At 40.5% G+C, this 20,163-nt stretch overlaps 1 protein-coding gene across 8 annotated transcripts in view; it reads left to right on the top strand.

Annotated features, from left to right (window-relative positions):
• SLC25A21 (solute carrier family 25 member 21) overlaps positions 1-20,163 on the top strand; it is a 540,624-nt gene that overhangs the window by 323,411 nt on the left and 197,050 nt on the right. For all 8 annotated transcript variants that reach the window (NM_001015587.1, XM_059879029.1, XM_015459277.3 and 5 more), the window contains 1 exon segment: positions 4,294-4,342. In NM_001015587.1, coding sequence (NP_001015587.1) covers positions 4,294-4,342 — 49 coding nt within the window.

Here is a 20,163-nt window from a genome sequence, read left to right as displayed (position 1 = left end):
AAAAAAGAAGTAAATAATGTATTATGTTTGAAGTTGATAAGTACTTTGGCAAGAGGAAAAAACAGAGCAGCAAGACGTGTTTTTTTGTTTGTTTGTTTTTTGATTCTGGGACAGGAAGGAGCAGACCTCTGTATTAGAGTGGTCGGATTACTCAGTGACCACGTAAAGGAAGTTGGCCACATAGAATCTGAGGGAGGAGCATTCCAGGCAGAGGGAATGGCTAGCACAAAGGCTGAAAGCTGAGACAGTCTTGGCATGTTTGGGAAACAGCAGAGACCACTGTGGCCAGAGTAGAATTAGTGAGGGGAGAATAGTAGGAGAGTTGCTGAGGGAAGTAGTGCAGGCCGGGATTATGCATGGCCTTTCTGTGAGTGAGATGGGAGTCGTTGCTGACCAGAGGGATGACATGAAATGACTTACATGTTAAAAAGGATCACTCGGTCTGTTGGGTGAGAACAGATGGAAGGGGTCAAAGGTAGATGAAGGGAAACCTGTTAATGAGGTGCTGCAGTTAATCAGCTGAGAAATGATGACCATAACTTAACTAGAAAAGGGTCAAGAGTACAGGCAGTAGAGGAAGTCAGAGATGGTAGAAGTCTGTTTGTATTTTGAAGTAGAGCCAATGGATTAGAAGAGAATTTTGAGAGACAGAGGAGTCCACAGTGATTCTAAGGTTGAACAGGTTGGTTTTTGTTTTGTTTATTTTATTTTGTTTTATTGAATAGGGGTGTTGGGGAAGGAGTTCAGTTTTACTCATGTGAATTTTGAGAAAGTTGTTAGATATCTAAGCAGAGACATCAGATAGACAATCAGATACTTAAGTCTAGACTTTGAAAGAGAAGCCTGTACTGGACATGTATTGGGCAAGTTGTTAGCATATAGATGATAATTAAAACCATGAGTTAGAATGAGATCACCAAGGGAGTGAGTGTAGATAGAGAACTTAAGAGTGAATTTCATGTATTTGGCATGATTTACTCAGTGGGCTTGTAAAGTTAAATACACCCTCTTCTCAACGAACTCATGGTTTGTATTTGACTGTACATTTTCATAAATGCAGGAGATGCCATTCATGTAGACTGTAGTGTCTGGAGATGAATATTGCAATGGCCAATATGGGGATGTGGGGAGCAGTGTGGAGAGTCAGTTCTGTATTTCTGTATGTTAGTGGCTATCAGTTCAGTTCAGTTCAGTCGCTCAGTCATGTCCAACTCTTTGTGACCCCATGAACCACAGCATAACAGGCCTCCCTGTCCATCACCAACTCCCGGAGTTTACCCATACTCATGTCCATTGAGTCAGTGATGCCATCCAGCCATCTCATCCTCTGTCATCCCCGTCTCGTCCTGCCCTCAATCTTTTCCAGCATCAGGGTCTTTTCCAATGAGTCAGCTCTTCGCATCAGGTGGCCAAAGTATTGGAGTTTCAGCTTCAACATCAGCCCTTCCAATGAACACCCAGGACTGATCTCCTTTATGATGGACTGGTTGGATCTCCTTGCAGTCCAAGGGACTCTCAAGAGTCTTCTCCAACACCACAGTTCAAAAGCATCAATTCTTCAGTGCTCAGCTTTCTTTATAGTCCAACTCTCACATCCATACATGACCACTGGAAAAACCATAGCCTTGACTAGACATGTTAATGGCCATAACATGATACAATAAATGCTATTCTTGATATATGTAGTAGAGTTGTAATATAATATAATATTAATAATGTAAAATGTAATAGAATTGGTATATGTCATGGGATTGTAGAGAAAGGAAATGTGATTTGACTCAATGATAAGAAGGTGGAGTTAAATTTAGAAGACTGTTCTCAAACAATGTATCTTAGAACAGATTAATATATAATAACATTGTGTGTAGTTAAAATCAAAATTAAGACCTGAACTGAAGGATCACTTGACATTATCTTTTAATAACCTACATTCAGGTCCACCTTTGGGCACCTAGTTTGTCTTCCGAGATCCCCTATCCTATTGCTAAAAAGGCTACCAAAGCCCATTGCAGCATTGCTCATGGCTGAAGGCAGAGGTGGACGAGGAAGGAAGGCACAGGAATGACAACAGGACCACAGCATTCTAGCTTTCTATATGTGAGGATTCTGTTAGGAATTAGCAGGGGTGCTATGTCCCATAATCAGTCCATCAATGTGGTCTTGCCCTTTCCATTGTCTCTTTTCTGTGGCTTAGGTTACAAAGGAATGGTTTTTAAAAGTGGATTTTCTACTTTCTGTTGTAAGCATTATAATCTCAAAAAAAAAAAAAAAAAAAAACCACTAAAAAAAAACATCTTTTCTGTGAAGTGATGCCTTTCTTTAATGTGATTTTCTGTTCCCAGCTCTAAGAATACTATTGAGTCATCCACCAGTGGTTACTGGCCAAGTAGGTGAGAATTCTAAAAAATGCTTCCAGGTGAAATACACACACACACACACACACACACACATATGTGAAGTGAGTGAAGTGAAAGTTGCTCAGTCATGTCTGACTCTTTATGACCCGTTGGACTATACAGTTCATGGACTTCTCCAGGCCAGAATACTGGAGTGGGTAGTCTTTACCTTCTCCAGGGGATCTTCCCAACCCAGAGATCGAACCCAGGTCTCCTGTGTTGCAGGCGGACTCTTTACCAGCTGAGCTACCAGGGAAGCCCCGACTTTATGTAGGGGAATTTGCAAAATTCATACATATACACATACACACACACATACATATTCACACACATGTATATCTTTAACATTTTTAAGTGGTCTTTACCTCATGACATTAGCCTTGTATGCTACAAATAATCTCAGTTATAAAGCACATCTAAGCCACAACTGAATTAAAATTTTACTTAAAAATTGTAGATATTTGGGACTGCTCTGGTGGGCTGGTGGCTCAGACTCCACACTCCCAATGCAGAGGGCCTGGGTTCAATGGAACAGTGATGGGGGTGTAAAGTAAATAAGGCAGATGGAATCTCTGTCCTTATGGAGCTTTTTGACAAGCAAACAGTTGCAGTGCCATGTAATAACACAAGTCCAGGGTACTGCAGGAGTGCATCAAAGGGCACCTGTATCTGTTAGAATTAGGTTCAAGGACAAGTGGCACAAAACCCAAATAGCAATAGTTTAAAAGAAATAGAAAAATTTTAACATGAATGTCTTGAGGTAGACCAGAACTCCATGATGTCAGACCTACTTCTGTCTTGTTGCTGTGCTGTGTGTGACCTCCAGGCCCCAAATCACCTCATTGTGCAAGGTGACTTCTCCTGCCCCAAATCCACATTCCACCGGAAGGAAGTAGGAAAAGAGAGGGGAGGAGCAGTCTCTGTAACTTTAAAAGACTTCCTAGAAATTGCTCAAACCACTTTCACTTACATTCCCATTGGCCAGAACTTGGTCATGTGGTGGTCTAGCAGCAAGGGAGGCTGGGAAATGATGTATTTATTCTGGGCAACCAGGAAGAAAAAGAGGGTGAATGCTAGGGGACAACTAACAGTCTCTGCCTTAGGATTTCTGGGAAAATAATTGTCCAAATTGAGATCTGGGGTAAGTAGGATTCTCAGAAGTATATGTGTGTGTGTCCTGACAGGAGGACAACATTCCAGAGAGAAGGAAAAGCTCAGGGAATTGAACACTGAAGAAACTGTTCTTTCACCAATCACAGTTAATCCTTGCATGATAGTGTTTGTGCTCTTCTTCTAGTTGGGCATTGGCTTTTCAGACTTAGAGGTGCTTGGGACTCCAGAACTTCCATGCTGTGATGAGAGAGATGGTGTATTTACCAAGGGGAGAGGATTGGAGCATCACCACTCATGTGTTGGCATGTTAATAAATGTGATTGGGAGCAGTGGAAGGGTTACTGGACAGATGATCAGATTGATAGGAGAACATAGTAATAGAAGTTAGTATCACTCCTCTATTTAAAATCCCTGCTTGTGCCAGAGCACTTATAAAAATGTAGCTCAATGCTCTGTGATGACCTGGAGGGAGGCTCAAGGGGAAGGGATATATGCATACATAATCCTGTTGTACATAAAGGAACACTGTTGTACAGTAGAAACTAAGACAACATTGTAAAGCAATTATACTCCATTTTTTAAAAAACGTAGTCACATATCTTACTTCCATTGAAATAAAATTTTGTTGTACTTTAGCCTTTTGCTATTAGCCTCTGTTACCTGTCATGTCCAAAGGTCCAAGTGTTTTATTTGAATCTTCATACTTGAGAAACCAATACGTTCAAGAAAATAGGAGCCAGTCTTTGCATAAGTGTTTATTGGACTTTTCTTTATCATCTTTCAGGTCTTGTAGAAATTTGCCTGATGCACCCTCTCGATGTGGTGAAAACCAGGTAAGGTTCTGCATGAACAAGTTTTATTGACTTTGGCTGATATCCAAATTAAGATCTGTCAGAACACTAAATGCTAGAACTTGTCCTAGGCCGGTAGCTTCTCCCAATAATGGCATTTATATTTACTTCTTAAAGAAAATACTATTTGACAGATAAAATGTGAGCAGTGAAAAGCATTTCTCGATAGAGGTCATCTGAAGGTATATAATATTTTACTGCCGTCACATGACAACCATAAGGAATGATTTGTGACTTAACTGGTGAGCAAAGGAAATTTATCAAAATGATGTAAAAACGTAACTCTGTCTAGTAAATTATGACAGCAGACTTCCACTTGGCATTGCATATAGCAGATTGCTATTTAATAGTTAGCATTTTGGTGTGAAACTCCAAAATTTCAAGTAAACTTCTTTAATGGTGCTTAAAGAATTTATTCCTACATCTGTTTGCCAGTGCAGAGTGCCATATTTCCTGGAAAATGCATTTGCTCTTAAAGGGAGATACAAATCAGGGCAATGTATTAAGTCTGTTTACCAAGAGAAAACAAAACTTGTGGGTTTTAATATGATTTGGAGCATTTTTTTAGAAAAAATTAAATCTGTGACTAAATTACTGAACTCTATTTTTTCAAATTAAAAGCTCTGCAACTGTAGTGAAAGTTTCCATTTATTTGCATTGTGTCAATTCCAACAACATGCCTAGGATGGAGCTTAATAGCAGAAGTACCATCCAACAGTGATGGTCAAGCAAACCCTTACGACCACAGTTAGGGAATACTTGATGAGTGAGGCTGGTCATTGAATGGACATGTTGCTTAATTTACCTGAAGAGGCAACCGAATCTAGGCTGGTGGCTGAAAGCAAGGGAAGGTGTCTGTGACATGCAAATAATATTACATTTCTGATAGAGAAGATGAGAATGTGGCCTCTTTCATAGTCAGCTTTTGCACCTATAACAAAATTACATAGACTGGAGGCTGTTTTGGAGGGTGGAAAGCTCAAGATCAAGATGCCAATTTGATTCTTGGTGAGAACCCTCTTCCTGATTTGTAGACACTCACATTCTTGCTGTATCCTTTCTTGGTGATGGAGAGAGGAAACACCCATGTCTTTCTTCTTGTAAGAACACAAATTTCATCATCATGGGATCCCCCATGACTTCATCTAAACCTATTTCCTCCCCACCCCCACCAAAGACCTCACCTCCAAATACAATCATACTGGGGGTTAGGGCCTCAATATGTGAATTCCGGGGGAGCCACAAACATTCAGTCTATAACAACCTCAAGTTACCAAACCCAAACACAGAAAGAAGGAAATCCAACTAATATTCAAATGTAAGGTATGTGTAGGCTCCCTGTTGACTCAGTGGTGAAGAATCCACCTGCCAATGCAGGAGACATAGGTTCAATCCCTGGGTCAGAAAGATCCACTGGAGAAGGAAGTGGCAACCCTCTCTGATATTTTTGCCTGGGAAATCCCATGGACAGAAGAGCTTGAGGGGGCGTGGGTGGCTACAGTCCATGGAGTCACAAAGAATCAGACACGACTGAGCAACTAAACAATAAGGTGTGTGCACTCCCTGGACCATCTTTTATATAGAGTTCAGAAACTGAAGCAAAACTTGTCCTTTCCTTCCTAATTTTTATATTAACCTTCTTTGAAAAGCCAGAGTATTGTTATTAAACTCTCTGAGGAATATATAGTCTTTTTCATTTAATGCTAATTTCCTAAATTAGCATTGTGTTCAAATGAGCAAGGAGAAGTAAGAATGATTTAAATGAGACATGATATTGACATTATGGTTACTCATTCATTCCTGCAAGCCTTCATTCATTCATTTAGCAAAGTATATTGAGCATCTGGTGCATGTGGGTTCTAGGTTAGCTCTGCCCTCAAAGAGCTCACAATTTGACGAGTTAATAGGAATCTCATCACAGTGAATTAAAAAATGTCATTTCATGGAACTGGATTTGACTAGGGTATTTATTGAAATGTACCAATTCATTAGAACTTTGTCTTCTTTTTATATAGATATTTTTATGGAAAGGGAATTCACTGATTTAAATTTGTCAAGTGCTCTTACCTAACTTCCAGGGACCCTGAAATAGAAGTCAGTGGGATAGTGGATGGTATTTGACCTACATGACAATAAAAACTATACTGAATACAGACTCACAATCATGAAATAAACTGAAAGCCCCAAACTCTTGGAGTTGACTGAATCAAAGTGGAATACACAAGATTGGAACCATGTGTCAGGGGGGCACTAACACACAAGTGACAGGGAGGGCACAGGACAGACTAAATTATTGCTGAAATCATCACTGTTATATTGCACAGGAGATGACTATGCTTCTGAATAAGACAGACTGTAAACTATAAAGGATAAAACGTGAAACCACAGAGCATTAGTGATTTTACCAGGTTACTTTCCTTGATGAGAGTCAAGGGCATTGGGTTCTAAGTTGTTGCAAGCATTGTCAAAGTGGGCATGGGTTACACCAGGCCAAACCTCACGGCTTCAGTTTTTTGTGGGCTGTTTTTGCCTCTCATAGGATATTATTGCTTGAAGAATGGTACAGTGAATTAATCTGAGCATGGAAAGGCCTCATTTTCCCCAATATCCCATGTGTTGTGAGTGAAGTCGCTGAGTTGTGTCTGACTCTTTGCGACCCCATAGACTGTAGCCTAACAGACTCCTCCGTCCGTGGGATTTTTCAGGCAAGGGTACTGGAGTGGGTTGCCATTTCCTTCTCCAGGGGATCTTCCTGACCCAGGGATCGAATCCAGGTCTCCTGCATAGTAGGCAGACGCTTTACCGTCTGGGATGTGGCAAAATCAATAAGTCTAGTTCTTTCTTTTTGGGTTCTGTTTGTACCTAATCCTTTTCTTTGTTGAATGAAAGATGACAGATTCTAAAAATGTATTTCCAAGTTCTTTCTTCACAGGAATTTTTTTCATTTTTTTTTTTTCACTCTGTAAATTACTGATTCTGTTACCCCTGGCTGGAGGGACGGGGGAGGTGGTAGTGTGACCTAAGCCCAAGGATCAGGACTACCTGGCGATAGCTGGAGAACCGGAGTATATCCGTCCAGTGGTAGCTGGTCTCAGAGGAGCCCCAACCACTGCCAGATTCCCTGTCTGAGGCAGACGGGGAGAGGGAAGGTCTTCTGGCTTCTCTCTTCTCTCTACTGTCTCCTATCAGTGCTCCTAGATGCTAAACCCATGGAAGCCTGGGAGGCCCAGCTCAGCAGAAGGTGGTCCCTCTGAATAATAGAGCAGAGGACAAGGGAAGAGTGAGAAATGGTCTGCAGACAAACATTCAGAACTGACACACTGTCATTTTAGTGGGATTTGAAGAAAGAGCTGACATAAACATGCATTTTCTTCTTTTAAATTGAGATGTAATTGACATATTAGTTTCAGGTGTACATAATGATTCAATGTTTGTATATTTTGCAAAATAATCACAATAAGTCTAGTTAACATCCATTACCACACACAGTCACAATTTTCTTTTTATTGTGATGAGAACTTTTGAGATCTACTCTCTTAGCATCTTTCAAATGTACAATATAGTGTCCAGTTCAGTTCAGTCACTCAGTCGTGTCCGATCTTTGCAACCCCATGAATTGCAGCACGCCAGGCCTCCCTGTCCATCACCAACTCCCAGAGTTCACTCAAACTCATGTCCATTGAGTCGGTGAGGCCATCCAGCCATCTCATCCTCTGTTGTCCCCTTCTCCTCCTGTCCCCAATCCCTCCCAGCATCAGGGTCTTTTCCAATGAGTCAGCTCTTCGCATCAGGTGGCCAAAGTACTGGAGTTTCAGCTTCAGGATCAGTCCTTCCAATGAACACCCAAGACTGATCTCCTTTAGAATGGACTGGTTGGATCTCCTTGCAGTCCAAGGGACTCTCAAGAATCTTCTCCAACACCACAGTTCAAAAGCATCAATTCTTTGATGCTCAGCTTTCTTCACAGTTCAACTCTCACATCCATACATGACCACTGGAAAAACCATAGCCTTGACTAGACGGACCTTTGTTCACAAAGTAGTATCTCTGCTTTTGAATATGCTATCTAGGTTGGTCCTAACTTTCCTTCCAAGGAGTAAGCGTCTTTTAATTTCATGGCTGCAGTCACCATCTGCAGTGATTTTGGAGCCCAAAAACCTGAAGTCTGACACTGTTTCCACTGTTTCCCCATCTATTTCCCATGAAGTGATGGGACCGGATGCCATGATCTTCATTTTCTGAATGTTGAGCTTTAAGCCAACTTTTTCACTCTCCACTTTCACTTTCATCAAGAGGCTTTTGAGTTCCTCTTCACTTTCTGCCATAAGGGTAGTGTCATCTGCATATCTGAGGTTATTGATATTTCTCCTGGCAATCTTGATTCCAGCTTGTGCTTCTTCAGCCCAGCCTTTCTCATGATGTACTCTGCATAGAAGTTAAATAAGCAGGGTGACAATATACAGCCTTGACGTACTCCTTTTCCTATTTGGAACCTGTCTGTTGTTCCATGTCCAGTTCGAACTGTTGCTTCCTGACCTGCATATAGGTTTCTCAAGAGGCAGGTCAGGTGGTCTGGTATTCCCATCTCTTTCAGAATTTCCCACAGTTTATTGTGATCCACACAGTCAAAGGCTTTGGCATAGTCAATAAAGCAGATAGATGTTTTTCTGGAACTCTCTTGCTTTTTCCATGATCCAGTGGATGTTGGCAATTTGATCTCTGGTTCCTCTGCCTTTTCTGAAACCAGCTTGAACATCAGGAAGTTCATGGTTCACATATTGTTGAAGCCTGGCTCGGAGAATTTTGAGCATTACTTTACTAGCGTGTGAGATGAGTGCAATTGTGCAGTAGTTTGAATATTCTTTGGCATTGCCTTTCTTTGGGAGTGGAGTGAAAACTGACCTTTTCCAGTCCTGTGGGCACTGCTGACTTTTCCAAATTTGCTGGCATATTGAGTGCAGCACTTTCACAGCATCATCTTTCAGGATTTGAAATAGCTCAACTGGAATTCCATCACCTCCACTAGCTTTGTTCATAGTGATGCTTTCTAAGGCCCACTTAACTTCACGTTCCAGGATGTCTGGCTCCAGGTGAGTGATCACACCATCATGATTATCTGGGTCGTGAAGCTCTTTTTTGTACAGTTCTTCTGTGTATTCTTGCCTCCTCTTCTTAATATCTTCTGCTTCTGTTACTAACCATACATTACATCCACAGGACTTATTTTATAATGGAAGTTTATACCTTGTGACTATCTTCATCCATTTTCCTCAACCCCCACCCCTAGCCTCTGGCAACTACCAATGTTGTACTCAGCATCTATGAGTTTGATTTTTTATTTTTTAGGTTCCACATATAAGCGAGATCATATAGCATTTGTCCATCCTGCCTGATTTGTTTCACCTAGCCTAATGTTCTCAAATTCCATTCGTGTTGTTGCAAGTGGCAGTTTCCTTTTTTTATGGCTGTGTAGCATTCCATTGTCCCATGGACGGAGGAGCCTGGAAGGTTGCAGTCCATGGGGTCACTGAGGGTCGGACACGACTGAGCGAACTTCACTTTCACTTTTCACTTTCATGCACTGGAGAAGGAAATGGCAACCCACTCCAGTGTTCTTGCCTGGAGAATCCCAGGGACGGGGGAACCTGGTGGGCTGCCGTCTATGGGGTCGCACAGAGTCAGACACGACTGAAGTGACTTAGAGCAGCAGCAGCAGCAGCATTCCATTGTATATATATATGATGTATCACATTTTCTCCATCCACTGTCCAGTCATCCACTGATGGACCCTTAGGTTGCAAGCATGCATTTTCAATTCTGTTATGTTTAACAGAAACAACGCTTTGCATTTTGAAAGATGATTAGAAATTGTAAGTTATAAATCCTTTATAGAAAGATTTTAGGCACTGTAGCACTTGGCTTTATGAGAAATCATTCATTTTCCTCCATATAAGTGTAGCTCTAGGGATAGACCTAATGTGAGCATAGGCTATCACATGAAAACAACCTTATTCTAAGTGTCCCCACCTGATCTGGCAGAGGAGATTTGGCTAAGATACTGTAAGCACAGCAGTTAAGTAGAATCAAGGTCTCCTTTGAGATTCTCCCCAGAGACATGCATGTACATTGTTTCATAGTTCTGTTTTTATACAAAGAACTTTGTGTACAATTGTTGTTGGACTCCCAGTTAAGAACCTGTAGCTACAAATGAGGAAAGACTTTATTTACTTGTATATTTACTTGTACTTTATTTACTAGGAAGACTAAAGGTAGTTTAGTTTCTGGCTTCTTATCCTCGAGATTTATATAAATAAAATAAAATAAGTAAAAATAAAATAATCAGTAATATCTCATACATTTCTCATGTTGTTTCTCAGTCTCTGTCTCTCCCTCTTTTCCTTGAGCTTTCCTTTCCCTACATGGGCTTCATTTTTGGTGTGGCTTTTCTCACTTGGCACCAGCTGGCCTCACCAGCTTCAAGCTTACATGTTCCTTGGTGCTTGTTTGTATTCTCTCCGATACAGGATTACCTAGTATTTAAGAACTCTGGCTCTAGAGTTAGGCTGCCTGGGTTTAAATTCTGCTTCTTTATTATCCATGTAACATCAGTTACTTCCCTGTGCCTCAGTTTTTCATATCTTCACATAGAAACAGTAATAGTACCTACCTTACTGTAGGAAATAAATGACTATACATATGCATAGTCTTATATATAACATACATATTTATGTATATGGGGCTTCCCAGGTGGTGCTAGTGGTGCAGGAGACGTAAGAGATGTGGGTTCAATCCCTGGGTTGGAAAGTTCCCCTGGAGGAGGGCACGGCAACCCACTCCAGTATTCTTGACCGGAGAATCCCATGGACAGAGAAGCCTGGCAGACTACAGTCCATAGGGTCGCAAAGAGTCAGACACAACTAAAGCGACTTAGCACACACACATGCATATATGTATATTTATTTATATGAAATCATGGTGTTTAATACTGTGTCAGCAGAGGAAATGGGAACTGCAAAGACAAATGGAGTTTATAAGGTAGTCAGGGAAACACTATGGAGAATACAAAATGTGAGAGAGGGGAAATGTTTAATAGGGAGTCAGGAGGTTTCAGGTTTCCAAGTTGGAAGACTTGTGTTACGTGAGCACTGCATTTAAATCCTTCCTCAGAAGGGTGTTTGCAAGTGGAGAGTCCTCCTGGGTCTGAGGACAGGAGAGCATCAGTTTTATCTGTGAGTTCCTGTTGACGTTACTCTACACATCACCTTGGGTCTGTGCACTGACATCTTTAGGTAACCCCCGAGGGATGCACAGTGCCTGGCTTCCAGGAGGGGCCCAGTGAATGCTGTTGAACAAACAAATGAATGAGTGTTGGGAAACAATCAGAAACGAGAGCCCTATGAGTTCTGTGGCCAAATTGGAATGTCTAGAAGTGAATAATATGCAACTGTTTTCTTCATTGAAAAACTGATGATTTCATGAAAGAGATATGGGAAATAAGGGTCTGTTGAAATAAAAAGGGAGAGATTACTTGATAATGGTGGTGGGCAAAACGTTTCAAGCTTGTAGTGGAGGTTTGGAGATGGGACCGGATAACAAGGAGATGAGAGGGTTTCCAGGAGGCATGTCACGATGAGAGGTGGGTGGAGTGAGCCCGCGCACAGCACTGAAGGCGCCGCTGGAGGACGGGTGACAAGCTTTGAGATGACAAGTAATTTCTTGGACTTCACCTAGGACAGCGCTGGCTACTTGAAATAAAATACATTCTAAAAGCTATATTTTTTAAAGTAAAACATTTTATAAAATTAATTTTAACAGTATATCTCATCTAACTATATCTCATCTGGAGAAGGCAATGGCACCCCACTCCAGTAATCTTGCCTGGAAAACCCCATGGACGGAGGAGCCTGGTAGGCTGCAGTCCATGGGGTCGCTAAGAGTCGGACATGACTGAGCGACTTCACTTTCTCTTTTCACTTTCATGCATTGGAGAAGGAAATGGCAACCCACTCCGGTGTTCTTGCCTGGAGAATCCCAGGGACGGGGGAGCCTGGTGGGCTGCCATCTATGGGGTCGCACAGAGTCAGACGCAACTGAAGTGACTTAGCATAGCAACTATATTTTAATTGACCTCATATATCTAAAACATTATCATAGCAATCATGTTAGTCTCTGGAAAAATGATTGAAATGTTTTGCATTCTTTTTTTTATACTCAGTCCTTGAAATCTGATATCTGTTTTACACTTAGAATACATCTACTTATTGACAGTCACATTTCAAATGCTCAATAGCCATACATGGTTAGTGGTTATGGGATTAGACAGCACAAGCCTAGAGGGCAATGGGGAAAGGACTTCTTTATGGGGAAAGGGAGATGGTCCGGTGGTTCCTTAGTAAGAAAAATACTCTTGCTTAAAATAGGTTGACAGTTGCAAATAAGCAAGACCCTAGGTAGGAGGGAATTTTACTACATGTGCATTTGATGGTCTGTACTGGTGTGGAAAGAGTGATATTCAAAACCCCACAGATTTATCGAAGTTACACTCCACGGGGGTTTTAGCTTACATCCCCTTCACACTTTTATTCCCAGGAAGGGAAATGGCTCATTGTGCTTCAGGAAGACAGAATTACTGAGATGTTCATTCTATTTTGCCCAGAGTCATTTTTCATCGTTTTTGTTTTGTTTCATTTTTGAATGGGACATAAATCAGTTGCAAATGAACTGAATTGGCCATCCTATAAAGACTGATCTTTGCAAACATGTCCTGTCAAAGAGATGTGCGGCACATCTTTTGGGGGGTGCTGGGGAAGGCAGGGAGAAGTAGGGGTGAGGTGGCGTCCTCACAGTTTATTGCACAGGCACAGGTACAGGCTGCCGGTGAGTGGACAGGCCGATACACACCTCAGCTTTCATCTTCCTCACGTCAGGACTTAACTTGCACTGAGAAGTCTTATCATACTTCTCCTCAAACATATTAATCACTGTGTGAATTCTAAGGTCTCACATGGCTTGAAAATTTGGCAGCCATGTGTTGTTATATATGTGCTTATGGGGCTTTTACTCAAGCTGCTGAGATTGATTTACATTCTGTCTCTCTCTGAGGCTCCCAAACCTCAGACCCCCTGAATCCGAAACTCTGGGGGTGGGGCCTATGGATATTTATGTTTAACACCCTCCTGGGTGAATCTTAAGCCTGACTGGTCACTGGGTCACTTTGGGAACCATGGCTGAACACCCTACAGGCAGTTCTGTAAAAAAAGTCTTTATGTAAAGAATTCTTTTCGTGTGTGTGTGTGTGTGTGTGTGTGTGTGTGTGTGTGTTAACTATCTCATTAATCTGTGGTTCTCATTGGTTTTATTTCTGTAAACTGCTTTGTTAGCAATGACGGGAAGTGGAAGGGCAGTTTCCTTGAGGAGCTCATTCTGTGGTTTGTGAGAGTGATATGGGAATATATTATCTCCAGCCAGAGAAAACACACTCTGTCATACTGAGAGAGGTTACAGGGGCAAAAAATCAGTGCCAGGCAACGGGAGGGGAGTGAGTGTCGGTTGTTACAGAGGGAAGGTGAGCGGCCCTGATGAGTAAAAATGATTTAGAGGTATAAGCCCACCATAAACTTTATTAAAAAGAGAAATCTGAGGACAGGCTCTGGTGAGAGGCTGCTTGGTGGGGAGCCCAGCGGAGAGCGAGGGACTGGGCTGGGGACCATCCACAGCCTCCCTTTACAGGGGGAGGGGAGAACAGCAGTGAACTTGAAAATGAACACTTAATTTAGAGGTTGGAGAGGGGACGTTGAGCAGCCACTGAGGCCAACAGAACAGCAGGGTGGAAACAAGGAATGAAATGTTTTTTCTCCCCAATAGATCCTTAAAAAAAAAGAAAAAGAAAGAAAAGAAAATCCTTTATAATTGGGAGAGAACAGTGGAAAAAATTCAAGATGGAGTTTAAAGTCAAGGCAGTAGAGTCTATAGATCTAAAAAAAATTATGGAGCAGCTGAGAGGGTTATTTCCATATGTTAATGATTTGTCCATGGTATAAAACATTAAGATCACATTCAGGGTTAGACCATGGTTATGCCTGATTTCTCACCATGCATAGAAATCTGGGGCTAGACCACTGTCATGGCTTGTTTCTAACCATGGAGAGAATGTGTCTGAAGTAAAGCAAGCAAGGAGTAGAACCACATTTTTATAAACTGTATTTTTGTTTCATCTTTGTCCTTTAGCTAAATCAATCAATGGCAACTTATAATAGCACAAAATGGTTACAGAATCCTGAAAGGATCCTGAAAGTTGTGAGTAACTTCAACTTTGCTTTTGAAGTTGCATGAGCATATCAGGATTTTTCTGGGATTTGTTTTATTTAATTGAAATGTCTTTCTGTACTTCCTGAGCCAAAGCCAGAAAGTCCTGGGTGGTGGGCACACCACAGATTCACATAGATGCAGTGTGTCATTTTTTCCATGCAGTCATCATTTGAGATTTTATTTATTGACATAATCAAATAAAAACTGTGCACAGGATGGATAATATATTTGGAATGGGTAGAGGTGACAATTAATTATGTTCTCCTTGGCATATCGTAGGGCGGTAGTGAATATGTGTTAAGGGAATAAATGCTTTAAAATGCCATTTCCCCCCACCTAATTGCTTTATTACAAATTAAATTTGTCATTGCCAGTGAGTTCAGGCAAACTTTAAAAGGTCCCATGTTTGTATAGTGATTTAATTAAAAAGACTAGTATAACCTAAGCTTGACCCTAAAACAAGAGAAAGTAGTCCTATTTTGTGCACTGGTAGGAATGCTACCTTACGTTCTAGACAGGTGTGGATTTCTGGAGAAAGACAGAAGGATGGGGGATGAGAGCCCGTAACCCCAGAAAGAAATTTCATTAATATTACTCTTGGGATTTTTACTTTGACAATGTTCTGCCTCTCTTTGGGAAACAAGGAACCCCATAAGCACATTATCTACACTGTGGAAAACTCAGGAGGGCCCTCGGTAAATAGATTTGCCCCTCCCTCATGTTCAGTAGTCCTTCCCACTGAACACAAATCCAAGCCATTGGTTAAGAGTTTCCTAATCCATAGTGAATGCTACATGCATGTGGGCCTTTGCTGCTACTGGACAGTTTTAATTATTTCTCCAGCAGCCCAATAATAATGAAGAGTAGATAGAAAGAGAGGCTGTCTAAGGACCCGGTGCTCTGAAACATTGAAGAAAAAATTTGTCTCAAAGATCTTATGTAGAATAATCTTGCTATCATAGGCTACAATTATTTTTCAGACTTATTGATAAGGGAAACAAATCCTTTCTTTAAAAAAAAAAAAAAATCCACAGAAATTCCCTAGGGGATAAGAGTCCACACTCCCAATGTAGGGGGCCCAGGTTCAATCCCTGGTCAGGGATCTAGATCCTGCATGCCACAAAAAGACCTGGTGCAACCAAATAAATAAATATATATATATATAATAAATATAAATATATTTAAATAATAAATAAATATAAATATATATCAGAACAGATCAGTCGCTCAGTATTCTCTGACTATTTGCAACCCCATGAATCGCAGCACGCCAGGCCTCCCTGTCCATCACCAACTCCCGGAGTTCACTCAGACTCATGTTCATCGAGTCAGTGACGCCATCCAGCCATCTCATCCTCTGTCATCCCCTTCTCCTCCTGTCCCCAATCCCTCCCAGCATCAGGGTCTTTTCCAATGAGTCAACTCTTCACATGAGGTGGCCAAAGTACTGGAGTTTCAGCTTTAGCATCATTCCTTCCAAAGAAATCCCAGGGCTGATCTCCTTCAGAATGGACTGGTTGGATCTCCTTGCAGTCCAAGGGACTCTCAAGAGTCTTCTCCAACACCACAGTTCAAAAGCATCAATTCTTTGATGCTCAGCCTTCTTCACAGTCCAACTCTCACATCCATACATGACCACAGGAAAAACCATAGCCTTGACTAGACGGACCTTTGTTGGCAAAGTAATGTCTCTGCTTTTGAATATGCTATCTAGGTTGGTCATAACTTTCCTTCCAAGGAGTACGCGTCTTAATTTCATAGCTGCAGTCACCATCTGCAGTGATTTTGGAACCCCAAAAAATAAAGTCTGACACTGTTTCCACTGTTTCCCCATCTCTTTCCTATGAAGTGATGGGACCGGATGCCATGATCTTCGTTTTCTGAATGTTGAGCTTTAAGCCAATGGTAATGCATTTCGTAATCTTGAAATATTATTTCTAATTTCTTTTCTTTTATCTATTTTGTAAATGGAGGTCTTTTTTAAATCACTCGCCAGAGGAGCATACTATTTTTATGACTCACATTGTGGAAATTTTGTAAAATGTTTCATTTCCCCTTAATTTATGTTTTTGTCTAAAAAAAAAATACAGATTTGGTATCTGTTTAAAGTACAGTAGCTATTATACCTCAACTAATGACATGGGCTTAGTTAGAAGATTCTCCCTTAGCTAACACGTAAGGACACGTCTCTCTTCTTTCTGCTTACCTGCAAAGGCTTCTCCTTCTATGAGGAGCCCAAGGAGGATGAGGCAAAGTATCTTTGGATTCTTCATGCCTGTCAATGGGCTTTTTCAGACATTCTTTTTTTTTTTTTTTTTTTTAAGCTGAAAGGTTAAATTATTCTTAAATGGCTTTCTTATCTTTGTCATGGGAAAGTGAATTGCTTCTAAAGTGAGTATCAGCATGATGACTGCTTCCTCTGTTCACCTCCCCCATCCCACCCCTCAGTCCCCAACCAGGGTTTTATCTCAATAGCTTTAAAATTTTCAGCAACTTCATTAATCTACTTATTTAGCTAATACCTATGACAGGTTCCCCTGTCATAAGTATTAGTTAAATGAGATATTGCCTTAACCATGGTTTAGATTCCCATCTTGTATTATTAGAATATCATATGAGTATAAAGTATAGGACTAAAATAAACTGATTTGGGATTATTTCGATTTAAAAAACAAATGGGATTTTTAAAGTTTTTTTTTTTTTTAAATGCATTCATAAACTTTTCTCTATCATCTGTTTTAAGTACCGGTTTTGGGGGAAAGAGAGAATTTGGAACTAATAACCATGTCTATTTTCAGCAGCTATCCAACGGCTATGTGAGAAAAGCTCTAACTCTAAATTCAAGAAGTACAGTAAAATTCAGAATGTTTGCTGTTTATTTGACTATAGCACTTATTTTAAATGATTTCTGGTTAAACCCTAAGCAACATTAACAGTGAAAATAAAATTGTCTTATCAGGGATATTTGCTCCTCACCTGCATCTATAGTCTGTCATAGAGGACTGGAATATCCCTTAAAAGTCTTATGTCACGTAGAAAATATTTTAGTTACTTACTCGGGCTCTTCCTATATCACAAGAGAACCCTGAAAGCATTGAGAAGGAAGCTGCTTGAGAAGAGAAAGCACAACTGTGAGCTGACCCTTGAAACCTGGGGACCTGGCCATGGGAAAGCTCCTTTTGAGCTGAGCGTATAGTGGGAATGAAGAATGACATCAGAATTGCTGGGGTTGTAGCGCAGTTGAAAACTGTGGTTGTTGTGGACATGCTGGAAGATTGGTTTTCCTTTCCAAAAATAAAAAAAATCAAAAATTTCTTTAGAAAAACTTAAATTCAAGGCTGATAATGTAATATCAGAACTGTGAACCTTGACCAAAAATTGATAAAATTGTTTAAACATTCCTGGAAAATCGATTAATTCTCAAAATACTCTTATTGAGATGGCTAAAATAGCCTGTATTGCTTTTTATTTGCAGTCAGGGCACAGTTGAGATTTAGTTTTGACATAATGAAGAAGTTTGCAAGATGATAAATAGAGCTGTATATTCTCTGGATTCAACTCTACATAGTCTGGGCCAAGTTCCTACAGAATAAAATTTTCCCATTTGGGGGTTATTGAATAATATTTTCTCCAGTTTTGAGTACTGAATACGTTACATACTTTTATAGGAAAAACAATCCAAAATTAAGCTGAATATCCTCAATTTTTGGTAATCAAACTCTATCTGGGAAATGCATTTCTCTTTTTTATAAAATAGATACAATATGGCAAATGTCTATCGGATCTAATTGAGTACTGCTGAAGTCTCAAGGAAAAAGAGTCTTTAGAATTTAAACTTCTATATTTGTTTCCTTTTAAAGTCTGCAAAGTAACCAATATACCTAAAAAAAAATTTTTTTTCAGACGTCCTAAAGTGAGAACTGATTAGAATTCTGACTCATTTTCATCCTAAAAGGATAGATTGACAGAAACGATCCGCTGTAGACAGGCTTTAAGTGTCAGGCAAGAATGTGATTAACATTAGCTCAGAGAGACATCTAATCAAGCAGGAAGATGAATGCAGGAGCCCAGCATTTTAGTTCAACTCTGGTGGCTTGAGCAGCTGGAGTCAATGGAATGCTCTGGGACTTGTTTCTCACCTGGAGATTAACGCTATTCCCCTAAATGATCTTGGAGCCTTCTTCTAGTCTGATATTCTATGTTTCCAAAGTCAAGTCTTCATGGCTAAAAGTAGCGTGATCTTGGTACATGCCCAGCAGTGGGATTTCTCTATTCCTTGAACATGCCAAGCTTTCTCCTGTCTCAGAACCCGTGTGCCTGCTATCCCTTCTCCTGAAATGACTGGCTCTATCTCAGCCTTCAGACCTTGGCTCACTTGTCATCTCCACTCAGAGTCCTCCCTGGCCACCTCATCTAAAGCGGCCTCTTGTGTTTCTCTCGCTCTCATTGCCCCATTTATCTTTGCTCTAGTCTTCTGATCTCATCATGTTGATTTCTGTGTGTACTTGTTAACTGTCCAGCTCCCCGGAATGTAGGCTGAGACCTTCTTTTGCTTACTGATGTATGTATGCAGTGTCTAGAAGAGTGTTGGCACAAAGTAGGTGCTCGATAAGTACTTATTGAATGAAGGTAGTTTAAAAATTGATGCATGTATATTTTTAAATTATGTATTTGGAAAAATAAAACAAACAAAAACACTAAACCTGTCTTTTGCTCCAATCATGAGCCAATCTTCACACAAGGGCAATTCACGTACTTTATGGAATTCACATATTTCTTTTGGCCACATAACCTGGGCATTTTATACAGCATATGCTGTATTTTCTTCAGTGCTCAACTTGTGGTTTATAGCTTTATATCACAGAGAATTAAAAATGATTTTCATATATTTACTCTGTGTCAGTGAATTTTCCAGGACCTCTGCACCAGCTGCTCCTTTACTACTCTTACACCAAGAAAGTTTCATCTAGACCCAGGAGAGCTGTGTCTCCCTCAGTCCTGTCCATTCTTCTCTGCCAAGGTCCAAGGGTCTTTTTTCCTTTCCAATGCAGGGATGACCCCACCCACTAGAGTATAAAGAGGACTCTCACGGGTGATGAGAAGATTGGTGAGAATGATGCTAGTGATGGGTGGGCTTCTAGCAGCCAGCCTGGACACTCCTTAAGGAAATGTTTTTAGTGCAGACAATATCATATTTTTACTTGCACAGTTCAAGAGGCTAGTTTTTTTGTTTGTTTGTTTTGCTTATTTCTAATGAATAATGCCAGATGGAGTAGGGAGAGATTATTGCATTGCTCAGTAAATTGGCATACCTCTTCTTGAATTAAAAAAACATAGAAATCTCTTTTCTATCAGAATTTGCTAGGTATCTTAAGCTTTTTCTTTTTTTAAGCAAACAGGATTAATAGAGCAGTAGTGTCAAGCATGGCTCTAGCTCCATTTCAAAACAAAAATTATGTGTGACTTCCAAAAGTAATATTTTCTAGTCTCTTCTT

The sequence above is a fragment of the Bos taurus genome, chromosome 21 (assembly GCF_002263795.3).
Source record: "Bos taurus isolate L1 Dominette 01449 registration number 42190680 breed Hereford chromosome 21, ARS-UCD2.0, whole genome shotgun sequence".
Lineage (NCBI taxonomy): Eukaryota > Metazoa > Chordata > Mammalia > Artiodactyla > Bovidae > Bos > Bos taurus.
This window is presented reverse-complemented; position numbering and strand designations above follow the sequence as displayed.